Raw genomic sequence first — 20,177 nt, forward strand, 5'->3', positions numbered from 1 at the left:
GCGTTTTCCTCGGTGGCACCGCGGTCACGCTGTGGGCGAGCGGAGCCCCAGCAGGCAGCCGATGTGCGCCCCGAGACTGATCCTCATCGAAGGGGACAAGCGGCGACGAACAGAGGAAGTCGCCCTGCTCACAACCGTCCGTTCTCGTTAACGAGGGAGTCCGTCTCCATCAGTCCCACAGCCAGCAACGCTTTCCAGCCCTATGCAGAGGTGCAAGGGGGCAAAGGGGGGGGTGCGTGCCATGGAGCTGGCCTGGCAGCCCGTGCTCGCAGCAAGGGGCGCCTCCAGCAGTGGGCGCAGCCCAGCTCAGCCTGGGGGCTCTGTGCCCCTAGCCGCTCCCCGGGGCTTCACTGAGCACAAATGAAGGCTCAGCCCCCCCCCCCTTCCCTTCCTTGCAGCTCACACAGCCTGGCACCTTGCTCATCTTCACCCTGCTGTGGCCTCCCCTACGTGGTGCAAATGCACCTCATCAGCTTGTTTTTCCTTACTTTTGAGGTCCAACGGAGCTCTTTAACACACTGTTGCAAGACTCACCAGATTCCACCCACCCAGAGCAGAAGAAAAATAACGGTCAAGAAAACCCCATCAGAGCAACTGCAGTTTTGCTGCAGAAGAACCAAGGAGAGGAGGGTGATGGTGGGGGTGGTTTTCAGGTTCAGAAGACAGCAGCAGGGCAGGGCACGTGAGCTCCAACTAAGCAAAGCCCAAGCAGCCTGCCACACACTGACAGATGAGACTCCACACCAGCAGGCTGCGTTAGCTGGGTCAGAAGTTGAGAATCCAGCACTTTAGCCATCCAGAAAAAGCACTTGGGAAGGAGCTAACACTGGAGCCATGGGGCTTGTAAGCAGAACTGTGCTGAGAGACGGACTGTTCTGAGCACACTGGGGCTGCAGCTCCTCCCAGTCTTGCAGAACACCAGCTCTCATTACTGCTATGCCTGGGAAGCTGGGCTTGGGAGCACAGCAGCACTCTGGTTTACCTTCCTCTTAAACCTCTGGCCAGTGGCACATGCCATAGACTGCAAGTAAAGCTCTCCATCAGCATACGAACCCTGGGGAGTTTGCACAAACCCTAGCAAGCACGGGAAACTTCAGCTTATGAAACAAATAGGGAAGAAAGGCTTGCTTTCAAAACCCAAATTGCTCTGCTTCAGCAACACACCCATTCACAAAAGCAGAAAATGCAGACTTCAGTTCTACCGAGGAGGAGACAAAGACCATGTGCAGAGGTGGTGGCGGGATGCACTGGGAAGCTGGGAGGAAAAGCAGGCTCCGAATACACGCTCCTTTTGCAAAGTAAGCTCTCTGTATTCATCCGAGAATGTCTGTAGTACAGGGTTCATCTGGTATAAATAAAGTACAAAATTTTACAATGTCTTAATCGTTATTTTAACAAAAATACTAAAAACTGAGTAAAAACTGAAACTGAAGTGGGAAGGGAGACTATCAGCCACAAGGGATCTCCAGAAACGTTTGTAGAAATCGATAGTAAAAACATTTCCTCTGTACAATAAAACCATCCTCCTGGCATCTGCCTGCGAGACGGGCAGCACAGCACAGGGCACAGCATGAGAGCAGGGCTGGCAGCGGCCCCAGGTCCCAGGTCTGGCTCAAGAGCTGCATCCAAGCCCACGGTGATGTCTGCATCCTGGTCCGGGCTGCAGCACTGCAGGTCAGTAGCGCCCAAAGGGGTTGTTGTTCTGCTGGGGTTGTGTATCTGCGGACAGCAAGAGTTACACAGTCACAAGGTTTTGTTCCAGCAAGAGCATTTCCCCTCCCCACGCCAGCAGTGTGGCTCTGAGGCCCTGTCACAAACACAGGATATCCCTGTGCTGCTGCTGTGCCTGAGGCTTTAGCTCAGAGAGCAGTCAGGACCCCATTTTCTTTGGGGAAGACAGACCTGCAGAGCACCTGCAGCCAAACAAGCTGTTCAGACAGCTCGTGTCAGCTGGGATACACCCAGAAACCAGACGAGGTGAAGGTTTTACATGCTGACTCCATAACGGCACCCAGGTGCAAATGAAAGACATGCCCACAGGACTAAGAGGTGGCACAGAAGGGGCAGGAAACACAGAGAGGTTTTCCTATGGACCTCATCAACTTCCAAAGCTGATGTGAGCAGTGCTGTATCACAAAACAGAGCAGCTGGGTGCTGTGTGATTAATTAACAAAATCCTGTGAGGGTTTGTTTGAATCCCCATCAGCAAGCCTGACACTGTGGATGAGTAAAGATCAGTGCAACCAGACCAGCTCACTCTCCTCCCCAGTGCTGCACAGACAGGATCACAGGCAGAGCCTCCCAACCCAGCACACCTGAGCCCAAGGTGCTCTTTCTTCTTGCTGCTCTCCTATGAGATGTTCTTGGTGATGTCCTGCTTTCCACTGCACCCCAGACACCGTGGATAAGAGCTCCAGATGGCTCTTGGTGGAACCGATGCAAACCCACTGAGGTAGCATGGAAGCTGCATGCTGACACATGGCTGCATTGGACCCACGCATCCGTTCCATATAAAACCCAGCTCTGCTCGCTGTGCAGACAGGATGCAGAAATATGGCTATTCCTTTACATTCAGATGCTTAAATGAGATCTTCTTAGACTCGAGTGTCCTGACTGGGATCCTCGCACAGACTCGTGGTTTGCGAATCAGGCTAGTAGCAAACTTAGCACATTAAAACTTCTGTTTTCTCTTTTTTTGTCACAGGGACTGAGAACTTCCTGTCAGGGAGTGAAGTCTAAGTACCAACACTTGGCCATTATCTCTTGCAGACATTTGTTATGTGTGAACCCTATGGGGAAAGAAACACCTCCTCCCCGATCGTAACAAGCCCTTCTCAAGCACAAGCCTGCTCTGAGACATAACCAATTTAAGCAACCGAATTAACCAAGCAGATAGATCAAAATCTGCCAAATGTATTTCCTGTTGACACTGAGCTACAAGCATTCGCAGCCTCGGCTGCCATAGAAATGGAGGCCCAGCATGAAAAAAGGAGTGCTGTCAGCTCTGAGCCCCTTCCCAGCCCCCACCACACAGCTCACGCAGTAAAACTTGCCCAAAAGCTCTGCAGTTTATCTGTGGGCATTTTCATAGCATTGCTGCCATTTTTTTATGGCACAAAAGCCAGGAAGGTTACAGCAAAGCAGCAGGTGGTGGAGAGGGAGCAGTACAGGCACTGGGTTTTGCTTCTATCTCCCAAGCCAGCACTTTGATACTGATGATAAAAGCACTTGTTCAGTGGCAGACCACAAACACCATCCACACCATTACCCTGCCTGTGACAGCAGCCACAGAAGCCCAGAGAACGCAACGAGCACAGAGTGGTGCTTCAGACTGAATTGCCTGCCTCCAAGAAGCCTGACCTGACCACAGCATCCCTGATCAGCCACCAATGAACACCCCAGGACTACAGCCTCCCTGACCCTCTCAGAAGCCATTCACAGCAGAGGAAGCACCTCTGAATGTTTTAATGCTGCATGACAGCCTCTACAAAGCTCAGGCTCCCTCATCACTCTGCACACAGCAGGTCTGTAAAGTTGTTCCTGTGCTGGGAGCACTGCCTGCCTTGCTGCTGTGGCCCCAGGGACAGGGGCTCCATGTCCTGATGCCACAGTCCTGCCAGTATTGCTTACAGCCTCAGACAGCATGGTTTGGCTTTGCTTTCCTGCACCAGGGTAGCTGCAGTGGAGAACGACAAGGAAAGAGACTGACTACAGACAGGATCAAGAACACCAAGGCTTACTGGAAAGCTGCTGTTGAAGCTGTCGAACCAGAGCAGCTGTTTGCTGCTGCTGCTGCGTCTGCTGAAGGCCCTGGCGCTGGAACTGCAAAGACAGAAAGTGAGTTACAGCCACAACACCTGGCTGGCAGCCTCAGCACTCACACAAGCCCTGGGAAAAGCAGGGGAGGAGAAGGGGGAGGATGCAGGTGGGGCACAGTTGGGTCGGTGCTGGACTGTCTCCAAGGGAACACTCACAATGGGCTGCTGGGGGGGAAGAGCCTGCATCCCCAGCCCTGGGGGCTGGCCCTGCGCCTGTGGCTGAGGCACTGTGGAGACCTGGGGCTGCTGCTGGGGCTGGGGCTGTGGTGGTGGTGGTTGCTGCTGCTGCTGCTGTTGCTGTTGTTGCTGTTGCTGCTGCTGTTGTTGCTGCTGCTGCTGCTGTTGCTGCTGTGTAGACAGAAAAGAAGGGTTATCGGAGCACTGCACAAGGGCTGAAAAGGGGGAAGAGCATTCCATCACAGTAACATCCTACACCACTTTCCTTACAAGTACCTACATTACACAAATGTCACCCAGACCTTCCCAGCCCAGGCCGAGAAACTGCATGAAACAAAGGGAGGGGAGCAAAATTCTTCTGCAAGATGGGGCTTCAGCAGAAGGCAGGAAGAGAACTACAAGTCTACTGGTCAGCTGGGGAATAACTAAGAGCAAACACGAATGCAAGAATAGAAAACCACTCAGAGCAGTCTCCTGAGGTTGGCCAGTTCAGCTCCTGCCTCCTGGTAAGATCAGCAATACCTGCTTCACTGAGTCTTTGCCTGACCTGTTCTAAAAATGCTTCCAAACACATCAACAGAGCTCCTACAGCCTCTGTAAGCAACCTGTTTTCAGGTCACGGCTTAAGGTCACCCCTTGTCCTACAACCAAGGCAGCTGAAGGTTGTTTTTGTGTGTGTTTGTTTTCAAAGAGTCCAAAGTTGAGCAATTCTGCTCTCTTTCCCTTCTCTAACTGAAAACTCAGCTATTTCAGCCTTGTCTCTTCTCACACATTTCCCAGCTCTCTGACCCACCTCACTGCCCTTCTCTGCCACTCGTGATGGTGCTGCACTTTGCTAAAAGGCTGTAGATAAAACTGAGTGCAATGCTCCAACCTAGATGCTGGCAGAACTGGTTACAGGAAGAATACACAAAGCCAGAAATATTCACACATCTCAAAGATCTTCGTTTCTCCCCAAACAGCTTCTTAACCTTCAGATATTTCTCCCACCTGTTGAGGTAGTTTTAAACTCTCTAGACGAAGAGAAGAGCTCCTAGCAAAAAATAGAAAGCTACTACAGCTGTCATTAAAAAAACATGGTGATGGTAGGTACAATTCTGGCACAAACAGTTCAAACCTCAAACAGACTCAGAAAACAGACAGAAACATGATCAAGAGAAAGAACAATATCTTAAGAGAGATGTTAGAAAAACCTGACCTGTGAAAGATGCAAGTGCTCCCTAGGAATACACTGGGCAAGCAGCAGAAGGAAAGAGGAGCCAGTAAACAACAGGACATGGCAGACAGGAACAACTGGATACCAGAAACACACTGAAGCCTGGATCAAGGATTCTACCCATCAAAGGGAGTGTGTTTCTAGACCAGCCTCCCAGCTTCCACCTTAAACCAGTTTGGTCACTTAGGTTCATGAAATGCATGCTCTGACCTGGATAAGCAGATAACAAGAAAGATAAGTGACAGAATGAGCCAGGAGATCCCTCCTGATTTAGTGTCCTACCTCCAGCTGACTGCCACCCATGGGAAGCAAACCAAAAAGCCATACGCTTTTCCCACAAGATGCTGCACAATGACAGTCAACTAAAGCACCAGGAGTCTGTTGTGCACCTGGTGCTCCTGATAACACAGGAAGAGTTGCTGTAACTGCAGACATCTTGGACACTCCACTTTTTTTTTTGAGCAACCAAGCAACGTCAGCTAAAAATTGAAGGTATGCACAAAGTTACTGAGGTAGGAGAAGTGCCAGCAGCTTGTCTGAGGCATGGTCTTTTTCTAAACACAATGAGGAATGCCAAAAGAAACCCACTGAATAGTCAGGAGGTGCTTCTCATCAAAAGGACTCAAAGCTGCTGACCACAACACAGGAATCTCCTGTCCAGTGCAAGGCAGCAATTCTCAGATCCTGCTGACAGAGGCACTTGCTCTCAGAAAAGTGTCATTGCTCTGTGCCATTTAAAGGTTGCCCACGTTCTACAGGCTTGCTAGGCCTTGCTGTAAGGTACATAATTCACCAAGCACCCTCCAATTTCCTATTTTTGTGTTTCTCTTTCAATTGCATGCATTTCTGTAACTCTGAAGCATACACCATACGGGTATTTGTTATTCACAAGGCCGCAATGCAAACCTATGAAATACTTCCATCTGTTGGCAGGTGTGTGTGAACTCATCCAAACCAGGTCCCAGACCTTAGAGCTCATGAATCAGTTTTTTGTCACCTGCTGTTAGACGTGGAGTACATGGACTGATTCATGATTCATAGCAGACTTCCCACCCCTGGAAACTGTGATTCAAACTTTGATCTTGTGAAAATGTAAACATGCCCCTGAAAGTGATCTTATAGGAAACAGTTCTACCTACCTTGGTGTGGACTTGGGGGGTTTTCATTTTGTGTCTAGCTCCTGCAGCACTTAACTTCTATGAAAGCAAGCTTTCTGCACGATGTTAGGGGCTCAGCTAGAGCAGGAAGCAGGATGCAGGCCACAGAAGATTAAACAGACCTTTCCTGTTCTTAACTTTCCTTTAAGCTCATGCTGGGTGGCCAGCAAAAGACAGCACAGCACGTCTCTCTATCAGGAGTGGCCACCTCTAAGGAAGGAAGAATGGCCTAGCAAATTACCACACACAGTCCTCAACTGAGCTGACATCCTTCTGGGCACAGAGGGGCAGAGCACAGTGCTGTTGACAGGTAAGCAGTGTTTGGTAAGCCACTCCAGCAGCCTTTCTCCTGTCAGCAACCACTCACCCTCAGCATCTGCTGCTGCTGTTGCTGCTGCTGCCGCAGGTACTGCTGCTGCTGCTGGTCAGGCAGTATCTGGCTGGGTCGAATTCCTGAGGGGACTCCTTGGGGACCCAAATGGTTCATCCCAGTCATCATGGGAGCCTGCTGTATTGACTGGTGAGGAAACCTGCAAGGGAAAAGGATCAATCCATGGAGAAAAAAAAAATATATCACAAATTGCTAGCTTCTCTATTCCAAAGCCATCTGCTGCCTTCAATGAGACACACAGCCCAAATTGCTGCTTGCAACCTGTGCTGCTTCTCTGCAGAAATGTGAGGGACACCAGGCACCTTCAGGGGCTTCAAACAACCTGCTTTTCCAGAAGCCTTAAGTAATGGAGTCAGTCACGGGTCTGCAGAATCTCCCTGCTGGATTTACATCTGCCCACGAACAACAGAAGCACCAGACTGCACTTTTAGATGTTAATCTACTGGCTAGATTTAAATCCACAACTATGACTTTCTCAGGTCATTTGTTTCCTACTTCCCAAATTCATCTTTCTCTGGCTAGTAACATCGTCTCCTGCTGGCAGCTAGCATCTCCAAATTTCATCCTGGCTCTGTTTCTTCTCAGGACTGGAAGCTGAATAAACATGCTCCCTGAGGGTGTAAAGGACTCAGATGCTGTGTAACACAGCATGGAGAACAGGCTTTTCACAGATTGCTGTTAGGGCTGTCTGAACAGAGCAGGGAAACCCTTGATGAAATACAGCTTATTAACATCCAGTAGTGTGGCAAGTACCTCTGTGCGTTGCCCAAGGTGTGCCCATAGCCTGGGGCCTGCTGGTGCACGTAGCCACTTGGTCTCTGCTGCATCTGTCTGACAGGATCCACCAGGGCAGGATTAGAGCTGGGGTGGGAATTCTGATAGGGCTGGCCGGAATACGTGGGAGGCACCATTGTGCCCGACTGGGAAGGGTGCTGCTGAAGTCCTATGTGGGAGACGTAAGGTGTGTAACCCTGGAATAAAACAAAAACAAACCCTCTGTCAGTCACGGAGTAGGGTACAAGAGTTTGGAGCAATGGAGATCATCCTCCTGTAAACACCATCACAAAGACCGTTCAGCTCTAGCATTCAGATTCTGCTGGCCAGAAAACGAGTGAAAAGCACTAAGAGATTTCAAGATTTAACAGCAGGAATGAAGACACTGCCCTGTGCTGAAGCCAGATTCCAGTCGTACCTGTGGTCACTGAGACTCACCTGGGAGGGCTGCAGTGCCCCATAGGATGGGGTTGGAGCCATCTGGCGTACCGGCTGCTGTCCCATTATGCCTTGGCCCTGCTGGAAGGCAACAGAAGAACACTTTTTCAACACCTCTGAAGGCCAGGGACACTGCTTCTCCCTTCTCAGAAGCTCCCACCAAATCAGACAAGTAGCTTCACTGACGAAGCCATGAGGTTGCTCCATGGCACACAGATGTGAATCACTTCTGCTTCACCTCAATTTGGGGTAAATGAGCCACTATCATCCTACCACTCCACCACCAGGATACGCTCCTCTCACTGCCCAACAGCTGTAGATGTTCCCAGTGTACCTCACTCACAGACTATTGGTAACACAGATCCAACTAAGCCAGTGGCAAACACAGAGTTGACCAGAGGAACAGATATGAGGGACCCTTCTCCAGGGCAAAAAGGGAGACAGGATGGGAGAGTCTGGCTAGAGTGGACACCTTAGCAAACAGCTAGGGCTTGCTGTGCTGTAGGGCCTGCCAAGAGCACAGCTCTGACGTACCAACTTTGCTTGAAGTTGCTGCCTCAGGATCTGTCCCTGGGACACTGGAGGCTGTTGTCTGTACACTGCTGGCTTGTAGGAGGGGTCAATGCCCATCATGCTCCCCATCCCTGAAGGCAGAACCCCACTGTAGGGAGGACGACTCTGAACAAGCTTCCCCAGCGGCATGCGCACAGGTCTGTAGGACGTGTCCAGGCGAGGGCCACCTGTAAGGGATAGGAACAGGCTGAACAGTCATGTGCTGTTGATGAGCCTTGGAGCTTCAGAACGACTGCTCAGTACATCTGGAAATAGAGCAGGCAGGAGAGGCACCTGGGACCACACGCAGGACCGTCTGAGACAAAGGGGTTCTTGCAAGAGGTTCCCACAGAGGTGCAACACACAGCCCTTTCCTGCACACCTACCTGCTGGAAGAGGCTGATTCTGGGCATAGAGACCCACTGGTGACTGTCCATACGCCAGCCTAGACATAGTGCTTCCTGCTTGGTGATGCAAGAGCTCCGTAGGCATGCCAACTCCATATGAAACCCCTCGGCTGGGACCCAACACAAAATCCTGCAAGGAAAAGAAAGGAGTAAGAAAGATCACTGTGCACTGAGAATTCATGAACGGATCAAGAGTAGGAATATTTCCCAGGAGGAAGCCTGGATCGCTACCTGAGCTGGAAGCCTCCTTCCCACCCATCAAAAATAAGGAAATGTTTGCACTACCCCAGGCCAGCAGGAAGAGTATAAAGCTCCAGAAATCCCAGAGAGAAATTCACATTTCATCTTCACCACTACTGCTCTCCAGCTCTCTCAGAAGGGAGTGCTCAGGGCTAAAATCTCAGGGCTGGACACAGGAAACCCATATGTGTTGGGCAGTCAGTTACCTCACTTTTGCTGGCAGACTGGTTGCGTTTCTTGGTTTTGCTCTGTTTCTTCTTGCGTTCCTCAGTAGAAGTGGCAGGATTGGAGCTTGTTTTATCAGCCTTGCTTGGTTCCACAGCCTTCTTCTCTGGCTCTAAAGCCACAGGTGTAGGAGGCTCCTCCTCTTCAGGGGGCAGAGGCAATGGCTCCAGGTAGTAACTGCGGGGCTTGGGTTTTAAGTGTGTGTGGTACAGAAGAAGCCTCTGCTGCTCCTCAAATCGAGACACCCTGCGGTCCACCCGGACCGTCCCAAACCATCCCCAGGAGAGGGGGGCTGAGTGCTTTAAGCCCTCAAACAGATCCCAAGGGGAAATCTTCTGCTTCGTAGAGACTTGCAAACCCTTTAAAACAAAAAAAATAAGAACCTCCAAGACCCTGATCTTTTTGCTATTACAGGGAAACGACACTTCCACCAGACTCTACCCCACATATGCAATGAAATAAAAGAACCAAAAACCAACAAAACAACCACCAAGACATCCAGAGCTGCTCTTCCATGTGGCAATACAGTCATTTCTACAGCTCTTCATCAACAACTGGCATTCTCCTTCATCCCACCTCTGTCAATCTGCTGCACACTGGCACTGCCCATTAAGTCACGTGTCAGGGATGATGGCTTTTTTTCTTCGTACAGCCATGATTGCAGAAGAAGAGTTTAAATAACTTCTCAGACCGTAGTAGCCTGCATTGCTGAGCATTAACACCCAGCTTTGTCCTTTTCAGACACAGTTTTGTGCCAGCTTGCCTGCATGCAGCCAGCCATCTCAGGCTTGGCAGGCAACAAGGCGCTGCATACTGATGCCTCCCAAGCAGTGAAGACTCGAGGCATCAGAGGACAAGGCAGCACCTGCCCTTAGGAGCCATGATGCAGGCAGCAAAGCTCCACGTACCTCCTTCTTGAAGATGGAGTCAAAACCAGCTATTTTATTGCCTTTGGTGTCAATGAGGGATCCCTGAGGTTCGCAGGTGATGACATCCCGGGTCTGCTTGGGCAGCGGCAGCAGCTGTCGCACCTTCTCCAGGCTGTCAGACTGCCGGTCCCCCAGCTCCTTCTGCACAAATGGAGTAGAAAAATCTTTAACAATTCCTCAGAAAAATAAAAAAAAAACCAAAACCAACATCCAAATCCCACCCGTGCTTCTGTTGGTGTCAGCCTCCACCTCTGTGTTACCTGTCATCTTTGCACCATTCGGCCCAACACCCACAAGAGCCACTGGGGCAACCCCCACTGCTGTTCTAAACAGCAAGAGGACTAGTGCTATGTGAGAGACAGATATCTGCAGAGTGGGATGCCTGCAGCACAGCATGCAGCTCCCTGTGTACAGGACGTGGTGCCCCTCACCCTGAGTTTCTTGACAAGATTCATGTATGCCCGCTTGTTCTCCTCCATGCTGCCCTGAGAAATGCTGGACATATCAGCAGCCAGGGTGCCATTGATGAGAACACTCAGCATGTCCAACACAGTGGTGAAGAGCTCACTGTTGGTGAGAGCAGAAAGGTCAAAGTCACAGAAGAATCAAAGTCGCTGCCATCACAGTAACACCAGACACCATTAGGCTGCTAAGAGCACTGCATAAAGCCAGAAGTACTGAGTGCTCTTCAGACTGGTCTCCACGCTATAATCCTCCCTTTGGTTACACATCACAGGGTGTTCATGCTTCAGTCAAGGGAGATACTGCAGATTAAGACTGGCCTCCTGTCCACCCGGTCAGCTTATCCAAAGAGCAAGTCCAGACTCTGCTCTCCCCTGCTTATCTCTCTGCATCTGGAAAGCAGATTTTGCTCTGAATATGTCAGAAGACTATAGCTGGACTCCTGGACCTAAGTCACAGCCTGTTATTATTCCAAAGTCTCTTTCAGCAGTCACAGTGCTTCCCAACAGCACCTACAGAGACAGCTAGCTTACACAAGAAAAGGGGTCATGCTAATTACTGCCTCCCCTTAGGAACCACATGGAGCAGAAGTCAGCCAGAAAGTTACTTGTTTGACTGCATGTCCACGGTGCCACTGCTGATGATGTCCAAGAGAAGCACAGCCCATTCAGTTGTCTGCTGTGTACTGCGTTGAACTGTGTCAAACATCCCTCCCACCTGGGAGAGAAGAGAAGTTTGTTAAAAACAAAAACACACCAAGAAGAAGCACTAAGACTAAAAAATGAGAAAGAAGCCTAAACCAGAGCAATTCAGGTGCTGCAGGACTCCTCCTGAGAGCTCAAGGAGACTGCAGTCAGCAGGACAAACCTCAGACACAAGTTGTCATGCTGTGGAGGAGCACCAAAGCATTACAACGAGAAAGTAATACTGTGAGAAGTCTGCATGGCACATCTCTGAAATGGAGACCAAGGTTGTGGATTTCACTGTGACCCAAAGGACAAGGCAGTTTTTCCACAACTCCTATACCACTCCAGGCTCAAGACCCCATGGCAGTAGGGTGATTTTTTTTCTTGCTTCAGGACCATTACAGCCCCTCCAGTGTTTGTGTGCTCAAAAAAAAAAAGAAAAGAAAAGAAAAAGGGAAAATCCTTTATTCCATATGCAACTTCTCCACAACTTCTCACCAAATTCAGCCGTAACTTCAGGGCCTCATGCATCAGCTGCTTGGCTTTGCAGTCATCTTGGTACTGATCTTCTCGCCAATTCGTAACAATCTAGATTTAGAAGAGAGGACAGACTTCATGAGCTGTATGCTTACAGAGGGCAGCTTGTGCTTTCTGGTGACCAGTGACTCAAGAAGATGGTCAGCTCAAGCACCCGCTACCAACCAGGGCAAGACCTTTGCCTTTTTGGGCACAAAGACAGACAGACAATGTTCCCAAGGACAGCAGCCTGTCTGCTAAGGAGCGTGTCCTTGAGGAAAGTGAGAGAAGTGAGACACTTACCTGCTGCACCTGACTGTACAGAGAGGTGAGGAGACCCTCCCGCTGTTCATCCTGCCCCTTCAAGCAAGTCAGCACCAGCGACAGAAAAGGCTGCTGGCTCAGCAGGGACATGCTGCAGAGAGAACAGCAGTGTAGCTGTGCTGCCAGGCTGTGGGATCAGCACAGCAAGCACTGCCTGCCCTTGCCCCAGGACCCAACCTCTTCTGCTTCTGGCGGTCCCGCTCTTTGCGGGATGACGACCCCAAATGCTGTCCTTTCTCCAGTTCTTCCCCAGCAGCTTTCAGCACGTGGCCCTGCACTGACGTTGGGAGCTTGGCAATCAGAGGGGCCACCAGCCACACTCCTGATCTCTCCAGAGAACTGTGATAACAAAAACGAGAAAACCAGTTTGAGATTCAACCTCTATTCAAAACTGTCTACAAGGCAGCTTCACACTGGGACTACACCTACCTGAGGATGGGTTTGGATTTGTTGCTGGCTGGGGTAGCACTCGCTGAGCTACTGATATTGTTGACTCCATTGCCAGCAGAACTAGCAGAGCTGGTCTCTGCTGACTGCTGGAATACCTCAATAGTGGCCTTGGCTATATTTTCTAACAAGGAGTTCATCTCCTGGAGATAGGGAAGAAAAGAGAGCTAAGTCCTGCTAAGTCACTGGTACAAATCCAGCTTGCCCATGAATGCTTTCCTCTGGGTCTTAGACTCCTTACAACCTTCTCAGGCTTGGCTTTCACAAGCCAGACTCATGCACCACTCTTCATTTTCTCCCTGCTCTTGCTTCTGTCAGGTCACTAACCCACCACCTCACAAGAAACTACTTCAACACTGGCAGCATACACACAACCCTACACATTCCCACTGTGCAAAAACTCACATTATTTGCAGTCTGCTTAATCATGAGCTGCAGCTCCAGCGAGGACTGCCTCATGGTCCACTGATCCAGATTCTGCAACATACAGACACTTCACGTGAGTATTTAGCACAGTTCAAGCTACATCCCCAATCCATGCCCTCAGCTCCCATGGTAACAACTGTCAGAAGCCCTCAGAGTGGTGGCCTTCACTGCTCCAATGCTAGATTAGGCAATTACTACGACGTTCCTGGACTCTGCCAGGAGCCCTTACCTGTAGGATGCGCTTAATCCTCTGCCGCTGAGGATTTTCTCCTTCCTCGTTGTCCAGCAGTCGGTGTGGGTAACAGATGAGCTGCATCAGCCTCTGGGCCTGCGTGCTGCTCAGGACAGGATCCTGCAAGTCGTTACTGTCTTCACAGAGAGACTTCAGACATCGCTCACCTACCCACTCCTGCAGGATGAAGGCAGCATTACAAGAGCCAAACTCACTTCCCACACCAAACTGGTGCTTCTGCTTTCAGTATCAGATAGATGCAGGGAAAACATCAAATTCAAAAGAGCCTTATCAGTATGCTACAATGTCTGGTAATTATCTCTCTTCATGAACTGTACTATCCTGACTCAGCACCGTCAGACATGGCACAGCAATCGACACAAAGAAACATCAACTCTCACAAGTCAGCAGCACAGGAACACAGTAGCTGCTGTTTCTTTTGATAAAGCACGAGCTTGATTTGACACTGCACACTCACTGCCATGCCCAGGCTGCATCAACAGCTGCCACTTGGTCTCAAAGGTCAGAAGAAATCACTTAAATTTATTTGATCTATTTCTTGCATAGCCAAGTTCTAGAACTGTACTAAATGAAGTAACTCGGCAGCAGGGCTGCAGCTAGGGTGAAACTAGAAGGTGTCTTAGGGAAAAGCAAGCCTCTCAACTCTCAAATGGTAATGGAAAACACATTGCTGCCCTTACTGAAGAACATTCACCTTGCTTCTCGCTGCCTGGGAAATAACTAACTGAATGCAAGGTGTTTATAAAGTCACAAATTATGAGGAGGTGGACAGAAAACTATTATTGTCAGCCTCTCAATTTCAGCTGGTTGCCTCTAAATGCATTATCAGGTAGCAGTTTCCAAAACAAATGAGGTAGATACTTCTTTACATAACTCACAGCCCGAAGTGTTCGTTACTGCATGATTTTTTCATATTGAAAATCAATTAGTCTCATTAATGAAAATAAAATCTACAGAGAACTACTATATAATACATTTCTGTAGCAGCACAGTAAGCCTAAATCAGAGAATTCTTCCAATGAAAAGTAAAGAGGAAAGGAGGAGCACTAAGCACTAAGTAAAGCATGAAGACTGGGGAAGTCTCTGACTCGAAAACCTTGTGAAAGCACAGCTTAAGACTCCAATGACCTCATCACAAAGTTTCTGCTTTGCCCATACATACAGATTTGTTCATTCCTCCAATGCCCATCACATCCCTTCACTGTCACTATGCCATGCTTCTCAAAACCTCCCCTCTTTGTGCATACAGTGCACATATCACTGGGAAGACCCATTCTGCCTCTTGCCTAGCTTTCTACAGGAATTCAGGGGGCTCATCTCTCATCCATTTTCTTGGGATAATCTCACAAGCCAGCATGAAGTCAACTACCACCTCAGTCCTCAACAGACTACCGGTGTCTTTCTCTCCAACATTTCTTTATATGACAGTCACCTCCACAGGCTCTGTATTACTGAATCAGAGCCTTTCACCCCTCTTCCCAGGAGAGCACTGTGAACACCTTTATGGACAACTCTACTCCCCCAACCATCAGACTCAAGTTAGCAGCTTTGACTCAACCTCCCTCTTGGCTCATTCTCTCAACAGTGTGGCTTATCACAGTTTGAAGAATTAATCTCTTCAAAGGGTCAATCACTATTACATTTACTGATCTGAACAGGCTAAAGGGCAGACCAGCAGTTAGGTCATAATAAATCATTAGCACCTTCAGAAATAAGTTAAAGGTTTAATAATCTACTTCTCTACCCCACCCTCATGACTAATAAAATATATGACTGAATATGAGATTCAACAGTTCCTGAGTTTGAGACACCAGCATCTATGACTTAAGGCATTTGACAGCCATTCCAGAATTGATACTACGAGTTCTGCTTGCACTGGAGGTGCTAGTGATAAACATATCATTTCACTTATCCTTCACAGTCCTGCAGCAGGAGCTCTGGCACAGTCTGGTGGTACTCGCTGGTGTCTGCTCAAATACTTACTCTTACACAAGCAGTTCTGTCAGCAACTGGTAGGTAACTGGCACGCTGCTATTCCCTCCCATACTCACATTCTATCTGCTGCGAGTCCTTCATACATAGGCTGGAACCAGCAAGAGAAGATCTATGTCTGTTAATGCTATAGTCAGATTTCAGCAGCACCAACCATGTTGTTTTTATGCTCTTAAACACGCAGTCCCAATTGTTCCTTGGAAGCTGGTAACACTACTGTACAACGAGCCACTTCATCAACAACTGCATCACAGAGCATGAGCATAGCACCACACTGAGCGGATGTGCATTTCAAATTGCAGCACTGCATCTCTCCTGCTCATACAATAAATCTGTAACCATGGCCAAAGATACCCTTCAGCACCAACTTTCATTAGCTAGAACTAACAGACTTTCCAGTCTGCAACCAAGTATCCCATCAGACGAGTTTCAGTTCTTCAAATATCAGTTTTACTCAAAGGAACAGAATTGCCGATGTTGTCAGAGCAAAAGATTTTTGGTTTGGTTTCTTTAATGAACTGAACAGGGCACTGCAAAGCCCAGGGATACGTTAACAGCCTAGCTGCAAGCAACACTTAAGCTGCATTCTGAGAGGCACAATTTATCACTTGAACAAGCTGTCTTTCTTATGCTTATCTTCCTTCCTCCAGCACACATCTCAGCAAACCGCTCCCAGCACTCCCCTCCTTGGACAAGAGCCTTGTGCTGCTGCCAGAGTAAAAAAGGATATGCAGCCCCTGCATACTGCAGCACCTAATTCTTCAGAGCTGTTTCCTTTTTTTTCCACCCCCCCCCCCCCCTTTTGTACTGGTAAGCAACCCTCAGCGCCATCACCTGGCAGAGCCACAGCCAGTTCTGTACTGATGCTTCACAGAAATACCTGTGAAAGCCAAAATGCAGAAAGCCAGACAGGATGCATCCGTCTGTAATAAGGATAAGGACAAGCCCAGAGATGGGACAGACTTACCTGTTGGCAGATGCTCCTCAGTACATACTTGGCATAAATATCCAGGCTAGCTGTTTCTACAGTTACTACCCGACCACCAGCCTTCCTGGTACCCAGCTCATCATCCATCAGATCATCAACACCTCCAGGGTGGGAAAAGCCAGAGCCTTTCAGTTCTGCATCTCCTACAGGGAAAGGGGCAAGCATTACTCAACCACCAATGCCAAACCCAAAGCTCGACCCCCAAAACACCCCAAGCTTTTGAAAACTTCCTGCAACCAGTGATCTCTCTGCTTACACCAGAAAGCAGGTCTCCTCTGGTCTTCTTTGCAGCCAGCACATCTACCCCTATGTAAAAAAGCACCGCCTTCCACAGCCTCCCCAAAACATCAGGTACCCACCCAGAACAAAGACAGCCTTCAGAACTGCAAAGACTGCTCCATCCACAATACGATTCTGGGAAGCTGCCAGTAGGTGACGGTCACAAGAAGAGCGGATTCCCACCGTGGGTTTGTCTGCAAAGAGGACAATAGGGAAGGGCAATACTCAGGAAGAAAGAGAGGCACAGACTCCAGAGCTGCCTGCATTATGCACCAGCCAGTACCACAGAATCCAGCTCAGAGAATCCTGAGGCTAGTCTTTTTTTTCAGCTGTAACACGGGGTCAATTTAATTAAGTTTCATGCAGCACAGTGCCAATCATGCCGTGACAACTGAGCCATGAAATCCAAATGGGGAGCAGTGCCTGTGACATGAACTCCAACAGTACCCTAACCTAGAATATGGGTTGGATTTAGACATCTAAGCTATAAGGATACTGATGAGGAGCCAAAAACAGCTTCCTGGACTGGTTCCATCATCAGACAAAAAGGGAGTGATGTAAAATAACAGCTTCTGGCACCAAGCTAAGAGGGTCTACAAAGCTCTAGACAAGAGAAAAAGAAAGAAGTGATCATTACTCTAACGGCTCAGTGACAGCAAAGCCACCTCTACTGGTGGGTTACTGGCCTCCAGAGCCTCCACCCCCAACATGCCAGGCTACCATGGAGTGACATAAATGGAAGGATATTGTTCTTTGTGCTCCACAGAAAGCAGTGTATGAGGCTTTGCCTGCTTCATTCTAAGCAGGCAGGTCATGATCTCTAATCACAGGGTCCAGCATCTCTTTTCTCGGGGTGCGAGAGCCTCAGTACTTTCACAATAAAGACAGACTTTACTTTCATTCACTTACTGCCATCTTGCTGGCATGGGTTCAGCTGCGGAGTCTTAAACAGATGGAGTAAAATCCGGCAGGTCAAACGTGCTCCTGGTTCAGAGTCCTGTTCACTGCAGGCTGTGTAAAGAAAACAGTCAACTGAGATTTCATAAGTGCTGGGACAGCTGACTCTCAATCCAAAAGCTATTCATAGTGCACTGCCCTGGAGCAGCCAGTTGAGAAGCTGCAGCAGCTTTATTGTATTTGCAGATAGGGAGCATGTGCAGTAATTAACATGCAAGTGAGCAAATACATCAGTATTATCCCCAGTGACACGCGCTGCATTCTGCTTGCTCCATCTTTTCTACTTCACCCTGTCTGAGCTTGGATGCTGCAATTCCCAGAGCAAACTGGGAAGGCTGGTGACAGAATGAGGCAGAGTGGCTCTGGCACTATGGGGCTCAAGTGGTCAGCTGGCTGCTGTAGCCAAAATGCTAACTTGAACCCCACCACAGCAGCAGGAACTGCTCTGCTGGAATTCTGGGCTGAGTGCACTGGTCAGGCAGCGTGGCTGAACACATCAGCCATGCCTACTTCAGCTTTTGCACAAACTCTAGATAGAGAGATCTTGAAAAACCTTACCATTACCAGTTTTTGAAGGGAAACAAAAGGCAGAAACTCTCTAAAGCAAAACATTCAATTCTCAAGTACTATACTGTACTATACCAATTGGAGGCAAGTTTCACAACCATGGGCTTCACTAAGGATTCAACGAGCACAGTCTCTTGTGCCAGCACTGGGAGCATCACCAGCTTTCTGTAGGGATGCACTTACCAGCATTGAGGAGTGAAGGGATAGCAGCACAGCGAATGAGGTCCTCCAGCAGCAAGCACTGCCGGGCAATGAGAATGGCAACAAAGGTGGCCAAGGAGTCATGGAAAGATAAGTCACTGACCTGAAAGAGAGAGCAGCCAGTGATCACAACAGACGCCGCCTCATTCCCTCTATCAACAATTCCTGAGACTAACTGGGAGCTAGCAGGGGAAGCACCCATAACCCCAGGATCAGCAAAGGCTGCAATAAGCACCAAACGGTAGCTCTGGCATTCAAAGCCTTTCCCCTGTCCTCAGAAAGCAAAGCTTCCATCCCTTGTTTATTTCCACCTCCTCCCAGTGGAACCCTTCACTTCTGATTCACTTCCTTTCCCCCTTTCAAATGTTTGCACTTGCATCAACATTGCAGAGGAGATCATTGAAACCACAGGTCCCATTATTGGAGGAACAGCACAAAGCTTTAAGCACACCCAGCCACTCGGCGCTTAGAGACTTGCAGTAACCAGTCAGTTCAGCACACAGGATGGCGATGTCATTCACCCTGTTAAGTAAATAAATAACAAAAAAGCAGAAGGTCAACACTGCTACTCATGCACACAGCTGGGGAACGAATCCCTAAGGCACCTCAGCTTTGGCTCTTCCTTCCTTTCTCCCCACGACAGCCCAACAAAGGCTGCTGTCTTTCTTATCCCCACCTAAAGGTCTGTCTGTCTCAAGAGGACCACAAAAGCTCTGCCTCTTACCTGTCTGGATCGTGGTGCCCCACACACACATGCATAAGTGCATTACAGACAAAACTGTAGCGGTTTGCTGGGTTTTCATTTAGGCTCTTGCCCAGGTTGGTGTACGTGAAGTTATGTGCAGATGGATTTTCAATAGTGTCAATCATGAACTCTGGTTCCCACAGCATGTTGGAATCAGATGGCTCAACATTGCAGTAGATTGTGTTCTTCACCTTGGAGCAGAAGTCACTAAACAGGACAAGAAAGAAGATCAGGAGTACAGAAAAGGAAAAAACAACCCCGTTTCCACTGAACTCTGATAAGCAAATCCAGTGTAAGATAAACACAGCCTTGGGCAAGACTGTGTGGAGACCAGCTTGTACCACAAAGACTCGCTCAGATGAGGTGCTTCCTTATTGTGAGAGTACCTGGAAGTTACTGGGAGGGCACAGTGTGCACAGCATGACAATGGGTCCTTCCAGGTCAGACTGGGAAAGCATCTAGTTCAGCCTTTGGTGTCCCCACAGCTGATGCCCAGAGGAGTTTAAGAGCAAGACAGGCGTGTTCAAATCACATTTCAAACCACCTCTCATCCATCCACACAACCACCCCCCATACCCAACCTTACTGTGTGTTCTTTGGAATCAGGATCCCAAGAGACCAAAGGTACAATTGCACCATGACTAACGATGCCTAACGATTACCTAACGGTGGCCTAACGATGCCCTCCATTCTGCTCTCCATTTCTTTTCAAACAACACCTAATATTTCATTTGGTTTTTGACTGCTCCTGGACACTGAGAAGGTATTTTCATTGATGTATTTACCACAATCACAAGATCGTTTATCTGAGTGGTAACATACATCCGCTGCTCTGTAGAGTTAGGGAAGCAGTGAGGATGATTCTACGTGCATTATTTTGTCTAATGACACTAAATTTCATCTGCCAGTTTATCATCCAGTCATCACCATTGGGCTCTACTGACTTGCAGGCACTTTGGATTTTATATGACTGATAACAGTTATATCAAAAACTTTGATAACAGCATTCA

General features: G+C 48.8%; 1 protein-coding gene across 3 annotated transcripts in view; it reads right to left on the bottom strand.

Annotated features, from left to right (window-relative positions):
* Positions 1–1,126: 1,126 nt before the first annotated feature.
* The window catches only part of MED12 (mediator complex subunit 12), a 35,131-nt gene continuing 16,080 nt past the window's right edge, over positions 1,127–20,177 (bottom strand). The window contains exons 21-44 of one of the 3 annotated variants that reach the window (XM_048959460.1): positions 19,147–19,374; positions 18,800–18,944; positions 18,405–18,525; positions 17,607–17,708; positions 16,778–16,891; positions 16,398–16,561; positions 13,415–13,594; positions 13,165–13,236; positions 12,742–12,902; positions 12,490–12,651; positions 12,292–12,403; positions 11,971–12,060; positions 11,394–11,503; positions 10,756–10,891; positions 10,304–10,465; positions 9,377–9,754; positions 8,910–9,060; positions 8,506–8,711; positions 7,972–8,049; positions 7,513–7,730; positions 6,736–6,898; positions 3,975–4,166; positions 3,741–3,822; positions 1,127–1,719 (exon numbers count right to left, since the gene is read on the bottom strand). In XM_048959460.1, the coding sequence (XP_048815417.1) occupies positions 1,676–1,719; positions 3,741–3,822; positions 3,975–4,166; positions 6,736–6,898; positions 7,513–7,730; positions 7,972–8,049; positions 8,506–8,711; positions 8,910–9,060; positions 9,377–9,754; positions 10,304–10,465; positions 10,756–10,891; positions 11,394–11,503; positions 11,971–12,060; positions 12,292–12,403; positions 12,490–12,651; positions 12,742–12,902; positions 13,165–13,236; positions 13,415–13,594; positions 16,398–16,561; positions 16,778–16,891; positions 17,607–17,708; positions 18,405–18,525; positions 18,800–18,944; positions 19,147–19,374 (3,571 nt within the window). In that variant the 3' untranslated portion in view covers positions 1,127–1,675. Of the gene's footprint in view, positions 1,720–3,740; positions 3,823–3,974; positions 4,167–6,735; positions 6,899–7,512; positions 7,731–7,971; positions 8,053–8,505; positions 8,712–8,909; positions 9,061–9,376; positions 9,755–10,303; positions 10,466–10,755; positions 10,892–11,393; positions 11,504–11,970; positions 12,061–12,291; positions 12,404–12,489; positions 12,652–12,741; positions 12,903–13,164; positions 13,237–13,414; positions 13,595–16,397; positions 16,562–16,777; positions 16,892–17,606; positions 17,709–18,404; positions 18,526–18,799; positions 18,945–19,146; positions 19,375–20,177 lie in introns of all 3 variants that reach the window. The other 2 variants (XM_048959461.1, XM_048959459.1) reach the window with 2 other exon arrangements.

This window comes from Lagopus muta, chromosome 13 (assembly GCF_023343835.1).
Source record: "Lagopus muta isolate bLagMut1 chromosome 13, bLagMut1 primary, whole genome shotgun sequence".
Taxonomy (NCBI): Eukaryota; Metazoa; Chordata; class Aves; order Galliformes; family Phasianidae; genus Lagopus; species Lagopus muta.